The 20,000-nt window shown below is 37.7% G+C and overlaps 1 protein-coding gene across 1 annotated transcript in view; it reads left to right on the top strand.

Annotated features, from left to right (window-relative positions):
- Positions 1–20,000, top strand: part of MALRD1 (MAM and LDL receptor class A domain containing 1) — a 570,138-nt gene that overhangs the window by 407,746 nt on the left and 142,392 nt on the right. Inside the window, exon 32 of the mRNA XM_027560003.1 lies at positions 9,525–9,682. Within this exon, the coding sequence (XP_027415804.1) occupies positions 9,525–9,682 (158 nt within the window). The remainder of the gene's footprint in view (positions 1–9,524; positions 9,683–20,000) is intronic.

Here is a 20,000-nt window from a genome sequence, read left to right as displayed (position 1 = left end):
TCACTTGACTTGAGAGGCGCCGTATCTGTGGTTGCCATTCTGACACCTTTGAGGAAACTTTTGTTCTCTCTCTGAGTGTGTTTCTATTTCACAGGCTTTAAAACTTGCAGATGCAAATGGCTAACACCTTGAACATCTGGTATGGGGAGGGAATGAAAGTACATAAAGAGATTGAGGGCATTTCAACTCATAGTCCTGTGCACCCTTCTATTTTAGAGTGAGAGACAGCTAGAAATTATAGAGGATATGGAGCCAAACAAAGTCTGACTTTGAGGAAGGGAGAATTTGCTATCTTGAAAGAGAGACATATTGCATTTAAAAAAGAAAGAAAAAAAAAAGCCATTAGCCTATTTTATGAACAAGAAAAAAAAAAAGATGAAAATTGCCTACAATTTAAAGCAGTGAGTGAATTCAGAACACTTGAAGTGAGAAATTGTCTTTTATGATTTGACCCTAGTGCAAATGAGTATCATTCTGCTGAGGGCACTGGAGCTTTAAAAATGCAGCTTTTTTAAAAAAGTGTTAGCTGTCTATTTTAAAGAGACATGTCAAATATATTACCTTATGCCATAATAACTCAATGAAACATTTTGAAAAACTCAAAATTGTAGCTAATAACATCTACAAGACAAATTAGAATCTTTACTTTCTACAGACATCAAAGTTTAAAACGAATGTTCATGAAGCATGGTGATGGATTCTGAATATGGCTAGTGTATTTTGGCCTCTAATGTCAAGAAACGGTAATGATTTGAACAAAATACACTTTGATGATGAATTTGCCCTATTTGACACTAAGGCAGTTTTTGAAAACATGTGTGACTCTTTAAAATTTTTAAATTTTAAATTAGAATTTAAAATTTTAACATTAATGAGAAGTTTCTGTCCAGTTTTTATTTTAGCTAGTTAAGATGTGAAATATAAAAGCTATACCCTGAGAATTTTAAGAATTTGTAATCATTAGTCTGGTACAAGCAAAATTGAAATGTTAAACTGAAAAGGTACAGAAAATATCAGGAGGCATAGCATCTGAGGAGAGGTAAAATTCAGATAATATTTAATGAATGCCCATGTTCTAGAGTATTACATGTAGTAATGTTTTAGATTTTACAAACTTAATTGGATCTATTCTGATCTATTATATCAGAGTTAAATAGCTTTTTAAATGCCCAGTAGAAAGTTATGAAATAGTTGAAAATCAAATTAATGAACAAAACAGTCCCCTTCTGTGGAAATCTGTCCCATGAATGAATGCTTGATCATGCCACACAGTTACATTTAAATAATGCTGGTTTCATGATTTACTGTTAAATTCTAACTATGTTGTGGTGATTGGAACTTTTCAGCTTTATTTTCTGCTTTAACAAGTTCTGAACTTTGTGAAGGAGGCTGGATTGACCTCCCCAAGGATTTTTCCAGATATAAATAGGTAGCTCTCAATGAAGCAACTGAAAGTTTATAAACGTATGAAAGCATGTCTAGTCTGAGCTTGCTAGATAAAGACCAAGTCTATTTCTGAAAGTATAATTCAATGTAACAGTTTATAATTTTGTGATAGAGTACCTAGTTCCCAGAGAATTTATACATTTCTATTAATAATTTTAAGAGACTTAGCAACTTTTCACCTTTATGATTCTCCAGGAAAACAAAAAACATAGCACCGCAACAAGTCTATTTCACTTGCAAAGTCAAACTTAGATATGCTTGAGTTCCAGAATTTAAAATCCCCAAAGACCAAATTTGCAATGGTGGCTTCTAAATTGCTATGCACGGTTTTGCAATCTTAAATTTTTAAATGGATAAAATTTTGCATTTATAAGCACAAATACACCACACAGGAATCGACTTTCTGATTTCTGTGTTTGACTGGGGGATCTGGTAAGACCAAAATTGAATATGCAGATCAGAAGAGGCTATGTGGGGTGTGCTCTGAAAGCTCACCCAGTCCCCTAACTAATAATTGGAATTGCTACCTTTGATGTTGAGCTTTATGTGACATTGTTTGTCTTGTACTGAAATAATATATACTGCAGTGGCATGCTGGATTATCATCATTCCCAGTAAATTAGTTAGTATTTTTTTTTTTTACACTGAGTTCCATGATATAACCCTAAAATACAAACAGCAGATTGTCCTACATTTTTTTCAGTCATATTGTATCTTTGCTAAACTGCTTTTCAGTAGTTGCTGTAAGAAAAAATTAAGTCCTGGGAAAGTAAATGTGGAATGAGGAGTGAAGGTGATTTTGTTCCATCTGATTTTGAGGTTTGAGAACGTGTGCAGTGCCCAGTAGAAGCCCACTCAGATAGAACATAATTGTGGCTATTTAAGAATGAAATGAGTTTTTTCAGTTGTATGTATTAGTTTTCAAATGCCTGTAATATTGTTAGATACCAATAAATACTAAGTTGTTTGCACTGAAGTACTTAATAAACAAAACTGAGATGTAACTTCCCACTTGAGGTGCCGTGAAAGAAGGTATTGAGACACTAAGGATGCTGTAGTCTAAGTCCTTCTAGAAGCGAGTGGGCAAAGACCAAGCATGGAGAACTTGGTTAGAATGAACTCAGGTTTCTGGGCAAGCTTAAAACTTACGTTTTAAACTACATACTATATGATTAAAACTATTCAAGAGAAACAGCTGAATTAGTGAAGTTTCAGTGTGTTTTTGTAGTTAGAAGAATAATTTACTACAATACCGGTTTTAAATGAGAGTTCCCAACTTTGTAAAACAGATTAAATTCATGTCAATGAACACAAATACTTTTTGCCCCACTGCCCTAAATATTTAATCTTCAGCATCATGTTAGCATTAAATCATGGAAAGAAATATATGTGATGTCTGAGTTAAACATAATCTTCTTTCGTGAGATCAAAGTTCATCAATCTCATTATATATATCATCCTATTTAAGAGCTAACCTATGAAATGTGGAATGGTTTTATAAAAAGATTGTGTGCTTGTGCTTAGTTGTTCAGTTGTGTCTGACTCTGTGTGACCCCATGGACTGTAGCCCACCAAGCGTCTCTGTCCACGGGGCTTCTTCAGCCAAGAATACTGGAGGGGGTTGCCATGCCTTCCTCCAGGGGATCTTCCCAACCCAGGGATTGAACCTAGGTCTCCTGCATTGAAGGTGGATTCTTTACCATCTGAGCCACCAGGGAAGCCCATATTGTTGAATTAGGTTTGCTAATATTTTGTTAAGGATGTTTGCATCTATGTTCATAGATGAGCTTGGCCTATAATTTTCTTTTTTTGTGGTATCTTTGCCTGGCTTTGGTACCAGGATTATGGCGGCCACACAGAATGAGATTGGGAATGTTCCTTCCTCTGCAATTTTTTTTTTTTTTTAATAGCTTCAGAAGGACCTGTGTTAACACTTCCCTAAATGTTTGATCAAATTTGCCTGTGAAGCCATCTGGTCCTGGAATTTAATTTGTTGGGAGTTTTAAAATCAGTTTCTATTTCAGTACTTGCAATTGACCTGTTCATATCTTCTGTTTCTTCCTGGTTCAGTCTTGGGAGACTGTACCTTTCAGAGAATTCATCCATTTTATCGGTATGTAGACTGAGCGACTTCACTTTCACTTTTCACTTTCATGCATTGGAGAAGGAAATGGCAACCCACTCCAGTGTTCTTGCCTGGAAAATCCCATGGACGGAGGAGCCTGGTAGGCTGCAGTCTATGGGGTCGCTAAGAGTCAGACATGACTGAGCGACTTCACTTTCACTTTTCACTTTCATGCATTGGAGAAGGAAATAGCAACCCACTCCAGTGTTCTTGCCTGGAGAATCCCAGGGATGGGGGAGCCTGGTGGGCTGCCATCTATGGGGTCGCACAGAGTCGGATACGACTGAAATGACTTAGCAGCAGCAGCAGCAGGTGTTTAATAGTAGTGTTTTATGGGTGTTTATTTCAGCGGTGTCCACTGTATTTTGTAATTTGTCCTTTTTCATTTCTAATTTTACTAACTTGAGCTCTCTCCCATTTTTTAATTGAAAAAGCTTTATCAATTTTATTTTTTTTTCAAAGAACCAGCTTTTAGTTTCATTCATCTTTTCTATTGTTTTCTTCATCTGTTTTTCATTTGTTTCTGCTTGGATCTTTAAGATTTCTTTCCTTCTACTAACTTTGGATTTTGTTCTCTTTTCTCCAGTTCCTTTAGGTGTAAGGTTGGGTTGTTTGAGATTTTTATTTGTCCTGAAGTAAGACTATTACTATAAAACTCCCTGTTAGAACTGCTTCTGCTGCATCCCATGGGTTTTGGATCACCATGCTTCTGTTTTCATTTGTCTCCAGGTATTTTATTTCCTCTTTATTTTTCTCAGCCATCCACTGGTTGTTTAGTAGCACATTGTTTAGCCTCCACATGTTTTTCTTTTTAACAGCTTTTTTTTCCCTTGATTTTTTAATCTCATAGTGTTGTGAGAAAATATGCTTGATATGATTTCAATTTTCTTGAATTTAAGAATTTTTAAATTTTAAATTTGCTCACTTTGTGACCCAGCGTGTGATCAGTCCTGGCAAATGTTCCATGTATCTTGAAAATGTGTATTCTCCTGCTGTCAGATGAAATGTTCTATAAATACCAAGTCTCTCTGCTTATAATGGGTGTGGTAAGGCCTGTGTTTCCTCTGGATTTTCTGTCCAGATGATCTGTCCATTGATGAAATTGGGGTTTAAGGTCCCCCCTTCCTGTGTTACTGTCAGTTTCTCCTTTAATGCATATTAACATTTGCCTTGTATATTGAGGTTCTCCTATGTTGGGGGCATAAATATTTACAATAGTTATACCTTCTTAGACTGATCCCAGGATCATTATGTAGTGTCCTTCTTTGTCTCTTGTAACAGTCTTTAAGGTCTATTTTGTCTTAGTATTCCTACTCCAGCTTTCCTCTGAATTCCATTTGCATGGAATATGTTTTTCCATCCTCTCACTTTCAGTCCGTTTGTATCCTTAGATCTGGAGTGGGAGGTCTCTTATAGACAGCATACTTACAGGTCTTGCTTTTTTATCCATTTACCAGTGTATGCCCTTTGCTTGAAACATTTAAACATTTAACCTGTTTACATTTAAGGTAAGTACTGATATGTATGTTTCTATCACCATTTTCTTAATTGTTTTGGGTGTTAGGGAAGTTTTCAGCTATTGATAGTCTTTAATTCCTTTATCATTTTTATCACCTCCTTTTTGAACTTGGGCCTAGCAGACTGGAAAGGCCTGATTCATTGTTTCTTCTTTCAGGGGATTTTTCCTGTCTCAGTTCAGTTCAGTCGCTCAGTCATGTCCGACTCCTTGTGACCCCATGAATCACAGCACGCCAGGCCTCCCTGTCCATCACCAACTCCCGGAGTTCACTCAAACTCATGTCCATCAAGTGGGTGATGCCATCCAGCCATCTCATCCTCTGTCATCCCCTTCTCCTCCTGTCCCTAATCCCTGCCGGCAGCAGGGTCTTTTCCAACGAGTCAACTCTTTGCATGAGGTGGCCAAAGTATTGGAGTTTCAGCTTCAGCATCAGTCCTTCCAGTGAACACCCAGGACTGATCTCCTTTCGGATGGACTGGTTGGATCTCCTTGCAGTCCAAGGGACTCTCAAGAGTCTTCTCCAACAACACAGTTAAAAAGCATCAATTCTTTGGCGCTCAGCCTTCTTCGCAGTTCAACTTTCACATCCATCCGTGACCACTGGAAAAACCATAGCCTTGACTATTTAGTTGGAAATAGTTCCTTCACTTTTACTTTTCTCAAATTTCTCTGTCTCTGTAAATTCAGGAGAAACAGTTAACTACTGTGGTATTGAAGGGCTGTTTTCATGTGCAACCATCCCTGTGCAAACTGTGTGAGTCCAATATTTTGGGTGCAAGGGCTATTTGCAAGTCATGACGGGCGTACATCCAAAGGGAGTGCTGGCTGTCATCCTTCTGATAGGGGGTGTGGCTGGTGTTGTGGTGACAAGAGCCTTGTCTGGAAGTTGTGTCGGACCTCTTTGCTGTGTGGCTGTCACAGACCTGTCAAGGATGGGGTCTGCTTCCCAGTTGTTTGAGTAGAGGCCCTGAGGGTCAGGTTTGATAAGGGTCTGTTGCTCATGTGTGTGAATGTTCTGTCCCCAAGAAGGTGAGCACTAATGCAAGTGAGGCCTGTGTGGTCACAGAGAACCTATGCACCGAGTGACCATGCAGGGGTCCTCGGGTCTACCCATAAACATCTCAAATGCTGCATCCCTTTCTCCATTTTGTTCCTACCAGACTTAATGCCAGGCTGGTGATAGGGCCTGCGGTGTGGCTATGGGGATTGAGGTGGCTGTGCTGCCTCTTGGAAACACGGTTGCCTATACGGCAATACTCTCCCAGGACCTGTCTGCTCAGATCCAGCTCCAAGCTGTGGTGTGAGGTAGACTGGAATACTCCATTTGGAAAGGAATCCCAGCATGCTTCACCCTAGGGGCTCTCTGCAGGTACATGGGATTCTGTGATACAGCCCACCACCCAGTGTGTTCACCAACAAAGTGGCTGCTGCTGGACCCACCCCCTGGTTGCAACACTGATGATGGGCTTACATACCAGCCACACCCACACCACGTGCTCACTCACAAAGCCTGCAACCAGAGTTGCTCCCCGCTGAGAGCATAACTACAGTGAGACTCCTATGACAGAGCCACGCCACCTCGTGCATGAGCTAACAATGGCAGCCCAGACAGTTAGCATTAATTTACCTTATTTGGAACTCGATCAAGTCTATTTCTTTACATCCACTATATTTTCAGTAAAGTCTTAACTATATAAAAGAGTAATTATTTAAGCTAATTATAAGTCATCAAGGGTATAAAATGTAATTAAGATGAGGGAAAGCTTCAATGTTCTTATTTAATCAAAATAGCATAAAGAATGCATGTTCTTAAGGAATAAGTCACAGTTCTTGGGTTTAACAGATGAAGTGTAGGTATACCTTGGTTGAGCATGCCACATATATGTCTTCATTTTCCAAATAAGAAAACAAGCAAGTGACATCCTTGCAATGAAATGTGAAAGAAAACTGTTTCATTGTTGGATTAAAATAGTGTGTACAGTTTTCCTAATCCAGTACTTGCTAGCACATAAAATAAACTTCATAGAACATTGAAGATAGAAGACCATTCACAGATGTGATAGGGAAGCATTTCCAATTATTTCCACTACCACTCTTTTTTTAAACAAATGCTTTATTTACTTATTTGGCTGCATCAGGTCTTGTTTGTGGCATGCAGAATCTTAGTTCCCTGACAGGGATCAAACCCAGTCCCCTGGCTGGGAAGCCCATTTCTCAACCATTGGACCATCAGGGAATTCCCACCACTCTTTTATATTGAGGAGAATCTTGCTGCAATAACTCATACTTCATGTTTCTTGGTTATTTTTCTTGGATAAGATTTTTTCTTTATTTTGCCAGACATTATAAGGGTCCTTAATGAAGAGAAATACTTTCAGAAAGGAATAGTTTTTTTTAATATATACCAGTCACTTTCAGTTTCTCATCTGACATGTAAGTCATTTGGAAGTCATTATTCCTATCCTCATAACAAGACAAAAAGCTGAATAAACTAAAAATCAACAGCTCTTTTAGATCTGTTAGAGAATCGATGTCAAAGGCAAACCACTGCCTCCAAATTGAAGCCAAATAGGAGAAACAGAATCACAGCTTCCTGGAGCAGAAGCTCAAGAGCAGAAACCTCTGCAGGAATCAGAACTGGGGGAGGAAGTTCTAATCCCTAACTGATGAAGGGCTCTAGGCTCAGTGTGCCCTGGGCTTCCCAGGTGTCTCAGTGGAAAAAAATCTGTCCATGTAGGAGACGCAGTTTCGGTTTCTGGGTCAGGAAGATCCCTTGGAGCAGGAGATAGCAACCCATTCCAGTATTCCTGCCTAGGAAATCCCATGGACAGAGGAGCCTACCGGGCTACAGTCCCCAGAGTTGCGAAAGAGTTGGAGATGACTTAGCCACTAAACAACAGCAATGTGCACCCATTTGAGAGATTAAAAAATCCCGGGGGATATCCAGTGTTAGAGGTCCTCACACTTGTTTACGGTTTAACTTCAGGAGCCCTACCATTTCTCACAGTAAAGATCAGAGAAAACTCCTCTCTGCTTTGAGCTGATGGAGGAGAAAAGTTGCCATTTATCCAGAACAGTCTGTTCTCTCTAACAAGACTTGCCCTCAATAGAGAACACAAATAAATATTATCTATTACAGTAGCTAAAATCCAGGTCACTGATAACTCCAAATGCAGATAAGAATGAGAAGAAATGGGAACTCATTCATTGCTGGTGGGACTGCCAACTTTGGAAAATAGATTGTCCACTTCATACAAAACTAAGCCTAGTCTTACTGTAAGATCCAGCTGTTGTCTACCTTGGTGTATTTACACATGAGTTGAGAACTTCTGTCCACACAACAATTTACACACTAATGCTTATAAAAACTTTATTTACATTTGCTAAAGCTGAGAAGAAACCAGGATGTCCTTCATAGGTGAACAGATACAGAAACTGTGGTGCATCCATATAAGGAAATGTTATCCAGTGATAATAATAAATGAGCTATCAAGTCACAAAAAGAAACAGAAGAACCTTAAATGGTACATATTGCTAACTGAAACAGGCTAATCTAAAAAGACTATGTACTGTATGATTCCAACTATATGACATTCTGGAAAAGGCATACTGTTAACTCACAATTTATGATTTACGTGTGTATTTCTCAGTAAAAATACTGAGAAAGCCACAAGAAAAAATACTTGTAACTAAAGAATATTTTAATGGACTTTGTTTAGAACTATAAATAAATAATTAACCTGAGGAAATGTTTATATATATATATATATATATATATACACACACATTTCATTCTCCCCTAGTAAAAGCCGCAGAGGAAGTAGTAACTGTGATGCATTTTGATGATGTCTACAGAAAAAGAAAATCCAGTTGTGTTTAAATTGAGAGATCGTTCACATACTAATGTAGTTGAGAAGTTATCTATTGTTCAGAAAAATAATAAGGTAAATTTCAGAATTACATTTCACTTTGCAGTTCTTATCTGCCATTCACTGCTACTTTGGTCAGTGTGAGAATTGGAACAACCAAAAATAACATAGAGTATCAGTCAGTCCCAACACCCTCCATACCTGTTCTACATGCAGCATACGAAATATTTTATTTGCTTGAAACTGACAGACAAGTTTGTGCAATGTAGGAGAAAAGGAATACACTTTCAGAGTCAACGAAATATTTGATCATCTTTATGCACAAGTCACATACCAAGGTGAATCTTGTGAATTACATAATCATGGTGATACTCTTTTTAATGTTGGTTTAAAGAAGTCAATATTGTTGATATATAATTGAAGAAAGTGAGTTGTGTTTAATTTTCTCTGTGCGTGCGTGTGTGTGTTTGGGGAAAACTGAAATTCATACACGATTTAAATATATTCTACCTCGTGCTACAAAATTTATCATTTCACTAAATAAAAATTGTTTATCTATTTCAAGGTAGTGGTCAGCACTTCCTGTTTGTCAACTCATCTGGCCCCAAAGAAGGATACACTGCAAGAATCACCACTTCCCAATACTTTCCAGCAAGCCTCGGAATGTGTGCTGTTCGGTTCTGGTTCTACATGGTTGATCCCGGGAGCACAGGAGTCTTAAAGGTACAACAGGAAGACAGAGATTTGTCTTTCACTGACATAGTCAGAGCGCGTGTTTAAACATTTCTCTCTTTTTTTGGTAGCCAGACCACACCAATCCTGATTCTATTAATTTCTCATTTCTTTCTGGGGCAATGGGACTCTGGCAAGCAGTTCTGTTATTCATCTTAATCTCCTTCAAGATTTGTCTCATTCATGGCTGCCACCTGAACTCAATTATGGTGCACGCTCTTTAAAAGATTATCTACAGATGAAAGATTATGGGCAGATTCTACATGTATCTTCTAATAACAACTTAGATAGGAACAATGAAGAAATGTGATGAGAGGGATAGTAATGGAGAGGATTCTCTTCCCCAAAGTAAAAGCAAAGCACACTTAAGATAAATATATCATCAGCTCACACTGAAAACAATGCGCCTGCTTTATTTTTAACTAACTGAATACAAGAATCTACACCAAATGCTAATCTCTTTAAATAAACGGGTTGCTGCGTCTATACTTCTCATATGAAAGATCAATGAATGAAATTTTCACTTGTTAGGAACCAATTTTGAAATCTTAATTTCTAATTAAAAGATTGTGTATCAGAACACAATATGTAGTGATATTGCCTTGAAATTATGCAGTTATTTGTTGTTGGGATAAATATACAAGTTGGAATTTTTGTCATTATCTCAAACATTGTCCCTCGTAAATAATAACAGCTATTATTAAGTGATTCCTATCTTTCTGGCTATTCATTTTAACTTTATATGTGTTAGCAGTTTTAATTCTCACATTGACCTAATAAGGTAGTGTTTAGCTTTCCCAGAATTTTCAGTAAAGAAACTGAACTCAAAGTGGCTTAATAACTTTTCCATGATTACACAATTGACCAGAAATCTGATTTCAAAAATCTGACATCCTTGTTGCTTATATTTTCTGCATTACTCAGAGACATCTAAGGAGAAATATGAGGCAAAGAGAGAAAGAATAAAATGCCTTATCAATTCTAGCCATTGCTGGGAAAGCCAGCTCTTATCAAGTAAAAATAAAAGCATGCAAGAAAGTGGAAAATCTGTTTTCCTCTAGAAAAACCAGTAAAAATAACAAAGAAAGATATTCATTTTTAACAGTTTAGATACACGTATTTTGTACATCATGAAAAAATTTTGGATTTTTGTTTTGTTTTTACATGTAGTATATAAATATTCAGTAGATTAGCCTTTTGCTTATGCTAAATTTTATCCTAAACACTGATCTTAAAAAGACTCTATAATACGTTGTTTTCACTGATATTTTAAAACATAGATACTGCAATTGAAGAGGACAGTAGTCAGTGGTTATTTGTTACACACAGAAGCAAATATGAAATGGAAACCTTTCAACAGAATGCACAGAGATTTCAGTCACTTTCTAACAAAGTGTTGCTTTCTTGATTCAAAACTAACATTTGTATATCCTTTAGCTATTCACCAGCTGGTCAGTCAGTGCTACAGGCTGAATGTTTTTGTCTCCCAAAATTCACCTGTTAAATCCTAACTATGACAGTCAGCTAGTTGAGTTACCTAGTTAAACAGCCCACTGTTTTTAGCCATGCTTCTCCAAACTGTCTTTGAAATGAAAATGTTGATCTCAAGTCTTGATTTCTGATAGCTTACTTAAAATAGTGATTACAGTTTTTTCTAACTGGAAGGCAGCGTTAAGTGTACTGTTGCTTTTATACTCTTGGCTGTCTTCAGAGAGGTCTACTGGAAAGAATAGTGGAGGGGAATTGCAGTAAGGCTGACATCCAGGTTGTGTAGAGAAATTGCCCTCCTCAACACCAGATTGTCTTGGTAGGTTTGACTGCCCCCATGGCTTTTTACCGTCTCCACAGGTGACCCAAGCAGAACCAATTATAGTCACTTCCAGGATTTAATGCGATGTTTACAAGAGGCTTTCTCTGTCTTCTGTGTTGCAAATCACTGGCTAAAAGTAGCCTAGATCTGGGGCTCTTGGGGACCATCTTTCCCGATATGCGGAGAGAGATTGTCTGAGAAAGAAGCTAGAACACAGAGGAATTCGGGACCAAAAGAAGGAAGACAGACTGTTTCTGTTTAAATCCCGGAGCCTGCTTTACCTGAGTCAGTCAAGTTCTCTTTGTTACTTGCTGTTGGAAAATTCCTGTTACAGAAACCCAGGGAGAAACTGTTTTTGTAAGGTATCCTCATGTCTCTGATGGATCACAGTAACTGTGGCAAGTCTGTTTCTCAACTGTTGCTTTTAATCTTGAGTTATTCCCAGTCTGAGAAACTCCCTGAGTGTACCATATTTTTATATTATGTGAACGAATCAGTGAAGTGGAAACCCATTCTTTCCACTCTTTTAAAGTGAGACTTTCCAGCTGCATGTTATTCTTTCATGGGCAACTGTTTTTCTTTTTCATAATCTCTAATTTGAGTATAACAGTGTCACATTTTATAAAATTTCCTTGGCAGGGGTATTTCAGCTGGTGTGTTGCCTTAGAAAGAATCATCTGTAGTTACAGTATTGACAAGACTGATGGACAGATAGCTTCTTACAAAGGGTCTGAAAACCCACCTTTGTGTATATATTTTCTAAAGTATCCAAAATAATATTATCTAAATTTATGGTGAGGAGGAACTTCTTCTTTTTAATATTAAAAAAATTTAAGACTATAATAAATGATAATATGCACTGAGGCATGATGCGGATAAATAGATATTCAATGCTATCAGCATGCAATTATAAAGAGCATTTTGGAAATTAAAAGCTTTATAATTTTTATATTATTTACCAAAACATTCCACATCTATAAATATAAGGAAATAAAGATAGATATGCATGATGTTTTATTTATAAGTGTCTTCATCTCACTGTTGTTTATAAAAAGGAATATTTGAAGCCACATGAATGTCAAATATTAAGAATTGGTGAAATATAGTACATTCACTCTTGCAGTGAAATACTGTGGAGAAGTTAATTCTGTAAATGAATAAATGATAATAAAGAGAAGCATTTGTGATTCATTAATAACCAAAGTAACCAAATTTACAAATATGTATTCTAGAATGTATAATACATTGTATTATACATTTATATAATGTATAAAAATATATCTAATTTCACATATTTTAACATGGGACTATCTATTCCTTAATCTATGTAAATAAGTATAAATGTGTGTGTATATATATATGTGAAAAAATTTATCAAAGGATATACACTAAAATGAAAAGAGTAATTATCTTTAAACGTGAGATGAAAAGATTGTTTTCATTACTTTTACTCTTATTTATTTTATAATTTTTCTACATTAAGCATATGATGCCTTTCTAGTAAGAAAAATATATACAAGGGTCTTTCTAAAGGATCTTCACCTTTGGAAACGTTGAAAGACACAGCTCAAGGATATCCATAAACAGGTCACTTCTTGAGTTAATAAAGAGCAAATGTGGCTCTGGAGCACTTGGTAGATTATAAACCATCTCTTAGATTGATAACATAAATTCTTTAAAAAGGATATGTCAAAGAAAATATCTAAAGTGAAGTTCCATACTAAAGTGTCTGTGAGGCCCTAAAAATAACCTGGCATTCCTAAAAGAGCTCAAATAGCAGATTGTGCTAGAATGGTCTCTTGTCAGCACAAATCTGAAATTGTGCTGAGTGTTATCTATCTCTTGCTTTTCTGTGCTCTGTTCTGTATCCCAGAGAACAACATTTCCCAGACTCCTTTGCTGCCGCATTCCTGAATAAGTTTGACCAAAGGAAGGTACTGGCCAAAAATCAGGGCAGGAAGAGGAGACAAGCCTTCCTCCTCTTTGTCTCTTCTCTTTTTCTGTATATTTATATTTCTCTAGCTGAGTTTGTACTGCATCTCATCTGTGACTCAGTTCCCCCAGAAGGCCTTGCCTCCCTGGTTCAACTCCCACCAAGGATACTGACAAATACCATCTTCTTCCAGCAACTCAACTTCGCTACTCCCTCCCTTTGACTTTAGGTTTTGGAGGAGAAACTTCTTCCTGCACATGCTAATCTATAGGTTGCCAAATAATTTCCCTGGTGATTTCTCATCTCTTCCATAAACATAGTACCTACTACCTATGTTAAAATTCCTCTATTTGAAATATATTAGTTTCTGTTTCCTAATTGAGCCCTGTCTAGGTACCTAACTCAAAGAAAACACAAATCTTTCAAAGACATTAACTGATAAAACAGTGGAAAACTATGAATGAGCACCAATTTAAATTTGTCATTCTTACATTAACTTCTTAAAAACTTACTGTCTAGTAGAGGAAGACAGAAAACAAATTGAAAGAAAGAACACCAATATGAAACTTCTGTTTGTGATGTAATACTATGGACCAAATTAAACTGTTTCCCGTAATACATAATTACTCACGATCTGCTGAGAAAGTTATTTTATATTGAATAGTAAGAAAGTCTATCTGAGAAATACAAGGTGTGAATTTAGACTTGAAAAACTAGAAAGATCCATTCTTGTGAATAACTGTAGTAAGAATGTTCTAGGCAGAAGAAATAAGCTAAGGGAAAAGCTCAAAAGTAGAAGGTATTTGAAGGCCACTGTAGTGGAACAAAGTAAGCAAGAGAAAGAGAGAAACGATCAGAGATAGGTAGGAACCAGGGCCTTGCAGGGATGGTAAGGAGATTAGATTTTATTCTAAGAATCATGGAAAGTCATTGGAGAGTCTTAGCTTGAACTACTATAGCAAATTACCATGAAGTGGGTGGATCAAACAACAGAAGTTTCCTTCTCACAGCTCTGGAAGCTCAGAAGTTCAAGATCAAGGTATGGGCCAGTTTGGTTCCTCTTGTGGACCCGCTTTCTGGTTTGTAGATAACTGGCTCTCACTGTGTGCTCAACCAGTGGATAGAAATCATCTTTTTTGGGTCTGTTCTTAAAAGGACACTAATCTAATCCACAGGACCCCACACTCATGAGCTAATTACCTTCCAAAGACCCCCATCTCCCAAAATCTAAACATTGAGAATTTGGGCTTCAACTTATGAATCTGAGGGGATATATTCAGTCTATAGCCGAGAGTATTAAACTGAGGGATAATAATATCATCTTTGAAAATTTAGAAGATATGCTGTGTGGAAAAGGGACAGGACCTGGAGGTAGGAGGAGGAAATCAGAAATGGACGTGAAACAGGAAGGCAAGTTACATGATTTCCAGGGGTCCCCAGCTTGATTTAAAGTGGAGTGTAAGAATAAACTGGAAAACAATTGCTACAAATAATGAACAAGCCTGAGCTCTTCATTGGCATATTAAGATTATCTTCTAAATAAAACACACTTTAATTTTATTAGTATATTAGTGAAGGGCATCATATAAAGTTAGTTCAATCAAAATGTTATACAGTTGATGAGATCAAGGTGAAATTCAATTATGATGTCCCTATTACTTTTTTAGGATAAAAAGCCAAATAATTCACATCTATCCATCCTGCAAAGTAGAAGGCTGCATGATGAAAGAAATGTTTTATAGAAACTAGAAAGCCTGATACTAAATATGTAATATTCAGGATAGTGAATGAATAATATTCAGAATAATAAGATGTCTATTCAGGCTTCAGTATCCTCTGATTCACAGGCTCATGATTTATGGACCAATGCTAATACATACTTTATTTTCTAGGTCAGTTTCTTTCTTTCAATTACCTACCTACATATAAAATTAAAAGCACTCTTTAAAATGGTGCTGGTCGTTTTCTGATACATATTGCCAAAAAAGCCCTAAGTGAAACCAAATTAATTTCCTATGTGATTATTTAGTTTCAGTAGTTCAGCTCCTAGCTTCTGACTTGTCCTACTATTTAATGCTAGCTCAGGTGAATTATTTAATGTCTATGAAAACAGGTAAAGTTTGGCACAAGACAAGAGAATTTCCCTACAAATAACTAATAGCCCTTTATTCCTCTAGACTCATTTTTTAAAGACACAAAAAGGAAATGAACTTTTGTAATTAAAAATGCTCTTTGTAATTTATAGAAGCTTTTCTTTGTTCAAGGGAGAAAAATGAACTATATCCTAAAACTTCTTTCAGTAATAACACATGAGTTAATATATCTAAAGGGGCTTCCCAGAAACTTACAGTTACCCTATGAGGTTGAAGTGAGTTTTTATTTTAAAGTTGAGTTTTAGGCAGTCCAGTGGTTAAGGTGAAACTTCACCTTCCAGTACAGGGGTATGGGTTCAATTCCTGGTTGAGGAGCTAAGATTTCACATCCCTTATCACCAAGTAACTAAAAAAACATAAACAACAGAAGCAATATTGTACTGAATTTGATAAAAAAAAAAAAAACTTTAAAAATTGTCCACATCAAAAAAAAATCTTAACCAAAATAAAGTTGAGTTTTAGAGCTAAATGATTTCTGCAAAACATATGGAATTCAACATGTAAATCTTCTATTCAGGAAGCCATTATTGCCATGGCCTTATGCTTGTAAATTTTGCTTTGTTTTGTTTTAATGTGATATTTAGAAAAGTAGTAAGAGCAGTGGGGAAAAAATGAGAATAATATAAGATGGTTACTATATGCTATACACCGAAGTCCTTTACATTGATCTAATCTACCAGACCACCTGACCTGCCTCTTAAGAAACCTATATGCAGGTCAGGAAGCAACAGTTAGAACTGGACATGGAACAACAGACTGGTTCCAGATAGGAAAAGGAGTCCAGCAAGGCTGTATATTGTACCCTGCTTATTTAACTTCTATGCAGAGTACATCGTGAGAAATGCTGGGCTGGAAGAAGCACAAGCTGGAATTAAGATTGTTGGGAGAAATATCAATCACCTCAGATATGCAGATGACACCACTCTTATGGCAGAAAATGAAGAGGAACTCAAAAGCCTCTTGATGAAAGTGAAAGAGGAGAGTGAAAAAGTTGGCTTAAAGCTCAACATTCAGAAAACAAAGATCATGGCATCCGGTCCCATCACTTCATGGGAAATAGATGGGGAAACAGTGGAAACAGTGTCAGACTTTATTTTTGGGAGCTCCAAAATCAATGCAGATGGTGATTGGAGCCGTAAAAGATGCTTACTCCTTGGAAGAAAAGTTATGACCAACCTAGATAGCATATTAAAAAGCAGAGACATTACCTTGCCAACAAAGGTCTGTCTAGTCAAGGCTATGGTTTTCCCAGTGGTCATGTATGGATGTGAGAGTTGGACTGTGAAGAAGGATGAGCACTGAAGAATTGATGCTTTTGAACTGTGGTGTTGGAGAAGACTCTTGAGAGGCCCTTGGACTGCAAGGAGATCCAACCAGTCCATCCTAAATGTGATCAGTCCTGGGTGTTCATTGGAAGGACTGATGCTGAAGCTGAAACTCCAATATTTTGGCCATCTGATGTGAAGAACTGACTCATTGGAAAAGACCCTGATGCCAGGAGGGATTGGGGACAGGAGGATAAGGGAACAGCAGAGGATGAGATGGCTGGATGGCATCACCAACTTGATGGATATGAGTTTGAGGGAACTCTGGGAATTGGTGATGGACAGGGAGGCCTGGCTGTGCTGCAAATCATGGGGTTGCAAGGAGTCGGACATAACTAAGCGACTGAACTGAACTGAATCCTCAACCATCCAGTGAGGAACATAATGACATTATCTATACACTTTAACAGTTGAGTAAAATGAGATAGAAAAAGCTTCAGGAATTTGTTCAAGGTCACAGTACTATTTAAGAGATGGCAGGCCATGATGTTCCCACACCCACTGGCTCCAGCCTATGCTTTTAATTAATATGCTTTACTGCCTCCCAAAACTAGATGGGTTTTTATGGCATATTTTATTTTCCATACTTTATTGCTCAAAATCATGTTTTATTCTCTGCAATAATTATTGAAATCTGGTCTTTAAAAGATACTTTGCCTGTTTTATATTCTGCATATTGTGGTTTTCAATATAAATTTGATTTGAATTACTAATGTAATTTGACAAAGGTAAAAGAGGAGTGTGAAAAACTGGCTTAAAACTCAGCATTCTAAAGATGAAGATCATGGCATCTGATCCCATCACTTCATGGCAAATAGATGGGGAAAAAGTGAAACAGTGACAAATTTTATTTTCTTGGGCTCCAAAATCACCGCGGATGGTGACTGCAGCCATGAAATTAAAAGACACTTGCTCCTTCGAAGAAAAGCTATGACCAAGCTAGAAAGTATATTAAAAAGCAAAGATGTCATTTTGCTATAAAAGGTCGTATAGTTAAAGCTATGGTTTTCCCAGTAGTCATGTACAAATGTGAGAGTTGGACCATAAAGAAGGCTGAGCACCAAAGAATTGATGCTTTCGAACTATGGTGTTGGAGAAGACTCCTGAGAGTCCCTTGGATAGCAAAGAGGTCAAACCAGTCTATACTAAAGGAAATCAACCCTGAATATTCATTGGAAGGACTGATGCAGAAACGGAAGTTCCAGTACTTTGGCTACCTGATGTGAAGAGCTAGCCAACTCATTGGCAAAGACCCTTATGCTGGGAAAAATTGAGGGCAAGAGGAGAAGGGAGAGTTAGAGGATGATGGCATTGGATGGCATCACTGACTCAATGGGCATAAGTTTAAGCAAAGTCCAGAAAATAGTAGAGGACAAGGAAGCCTGGTGTACCACAGTTCATGGGGTCACAAAGAGTTGGGCATGACTTAACAACTGAACAACAACAACCAATGTAACAGAAAACAAAACAAAACAAAACAAAAAAAATTGGTGTAACAGTTATTTAAATCATCCTCCTAAACATGGCCCATCACTTCAAGGGAAATAGATGGGACAGTGGAAACAGTGTCAGATTTTATTTTGGGGGTCTCCAAAATCACTGCAGATGGTAACTGCAGCCATGAAGTTAAAAGACACTTACTCCTTGGAAGAAAAGTTATGACCAACCTAGACAGCATATTGAACAGCAGAGATATTACTTTGCTGACAAAGGTCCGTTTAGTCAAGGGTATGGTTTTTCCAGTGGTCATGTATGGATGTGAGAGTTGGATTGTGAAGAAAGCTGAACACTGAAGAATTGATGCTTTTGAGCTGTGGTGTTGGAGAAGACTCTTGAGTCCCTTGGACTGCAAGGAGATACAACCAGTCCCTTCTGAAGGAGATCAGTCCTGGGTGTTCTTTGGAAGGAATGATGCTAAAGCTGAAACTCCAGTACTTTGGCCACCTCATGCGAAGAGTTGACTCACTGGGAAAGACTTTGATGCTGGGAGGGATTGGGGGCAGGAGAAGGGAACGACAGAGGATAAGATGGCTGGATGGCATCACCGACTCAATGGACATGAGTTTGAGTGAACACCGGGAGTTGGTGATGGACAGGGAAGCCTGGTGTGCTGCAATTCATGGGGTCGCAAAGAGTCCGACACGACTGAGTGACTGAACTGAACTGAACCGGAACGTGGCACCCTCAGTGTATAGTGTGTGTTTGGTGTTGGATGGGGGTGCCATCAGTATTCCTCTTTTCTATAATTGCCCCTGTGACATAACATTTAATCCTTTTGTTCTGCTGCTTTTGAAGGTTAACTTTTGAATGAGCTGTTCAAGGACAAGAGCCACCAAGACTACATCCTTTTTGTCAAACTTTACAAAGCCCTTTCTGGTCAGTTTCAGAGTCCTCTTGGGTTTGTTATCTGATCTATATCTGTCCTATTAGAAGAACTGGCCCTTTCAAGGGCCCCCATCTCTCAAACAATGCAAGAGGAAATTCTTTATATTCCCTGTGTTGCTTCTAGACTTCCAAACTTCAGAATAAGACATTTAGGAAATTTCCTGGAAGTCCAGTGGATAGGACTTTGTGCTCTCACTGTCAAGGGCCTGGGTTCAATCCCTGGTAAGGGAACTAAGATTTTTCAAGCCATGTGGCCAAAAAAGAGAAAAGACTCTCACTTCAATTGAGGCTTGTTTCTTAAATGCAAAACGACCTTGGGCCCTCTAGGGGTGATGCAGAGCACAATAAATCATTGAGGGCCAGGTATTTTGAGGTATTCTAGAAAGGACATCTGATACACCAATTGGCAACTACCCTTATCACCACGTATAATAATATGATCATAGATAATTGAATTATGAATTAATAAAATATTGTATATAAACAGTTCCTAGTAATAAAGGAAAATGCATTTTAGACTTAGGTAAGTAAGTAAAGTCACTCAGTCATGTCTGACTCTTTGCAACCCCCATGAATGGTAGCCAACCAGGCTCCTCTGTCCATGGGATTTTCCAGGCAAGAGTACTGGAGTGGGCTGCCATTTCCTTCTCCAGGGGATCTTCCCAACCCAGGGATTGAACCCGGGTCTCCAGCATTGCAGGCA

This window comes from Bos indicus x Bos taurus, chromosome 13 (genome assembly GCF_003369695.1).
Source record: "Bos indicus x Bos taurus breed Angus x Brahman F1 hybrid chromosome 13, Bos_hybrid_MaternalHap_v2.0, whole genome shotgun sequence".
Classification (NCBI taxonomy): Eukaryota; Metazoa; Chordata; class Mammalia; order Artiodactyla; family Bovidae; genus Bos; species Bos indicus x Bos taurus.
The sequence above is the reverse complement of the archived record's forward strand: the minus strand, read 5'-3'. Positions and strand labels throughout refer to the sequence as shown.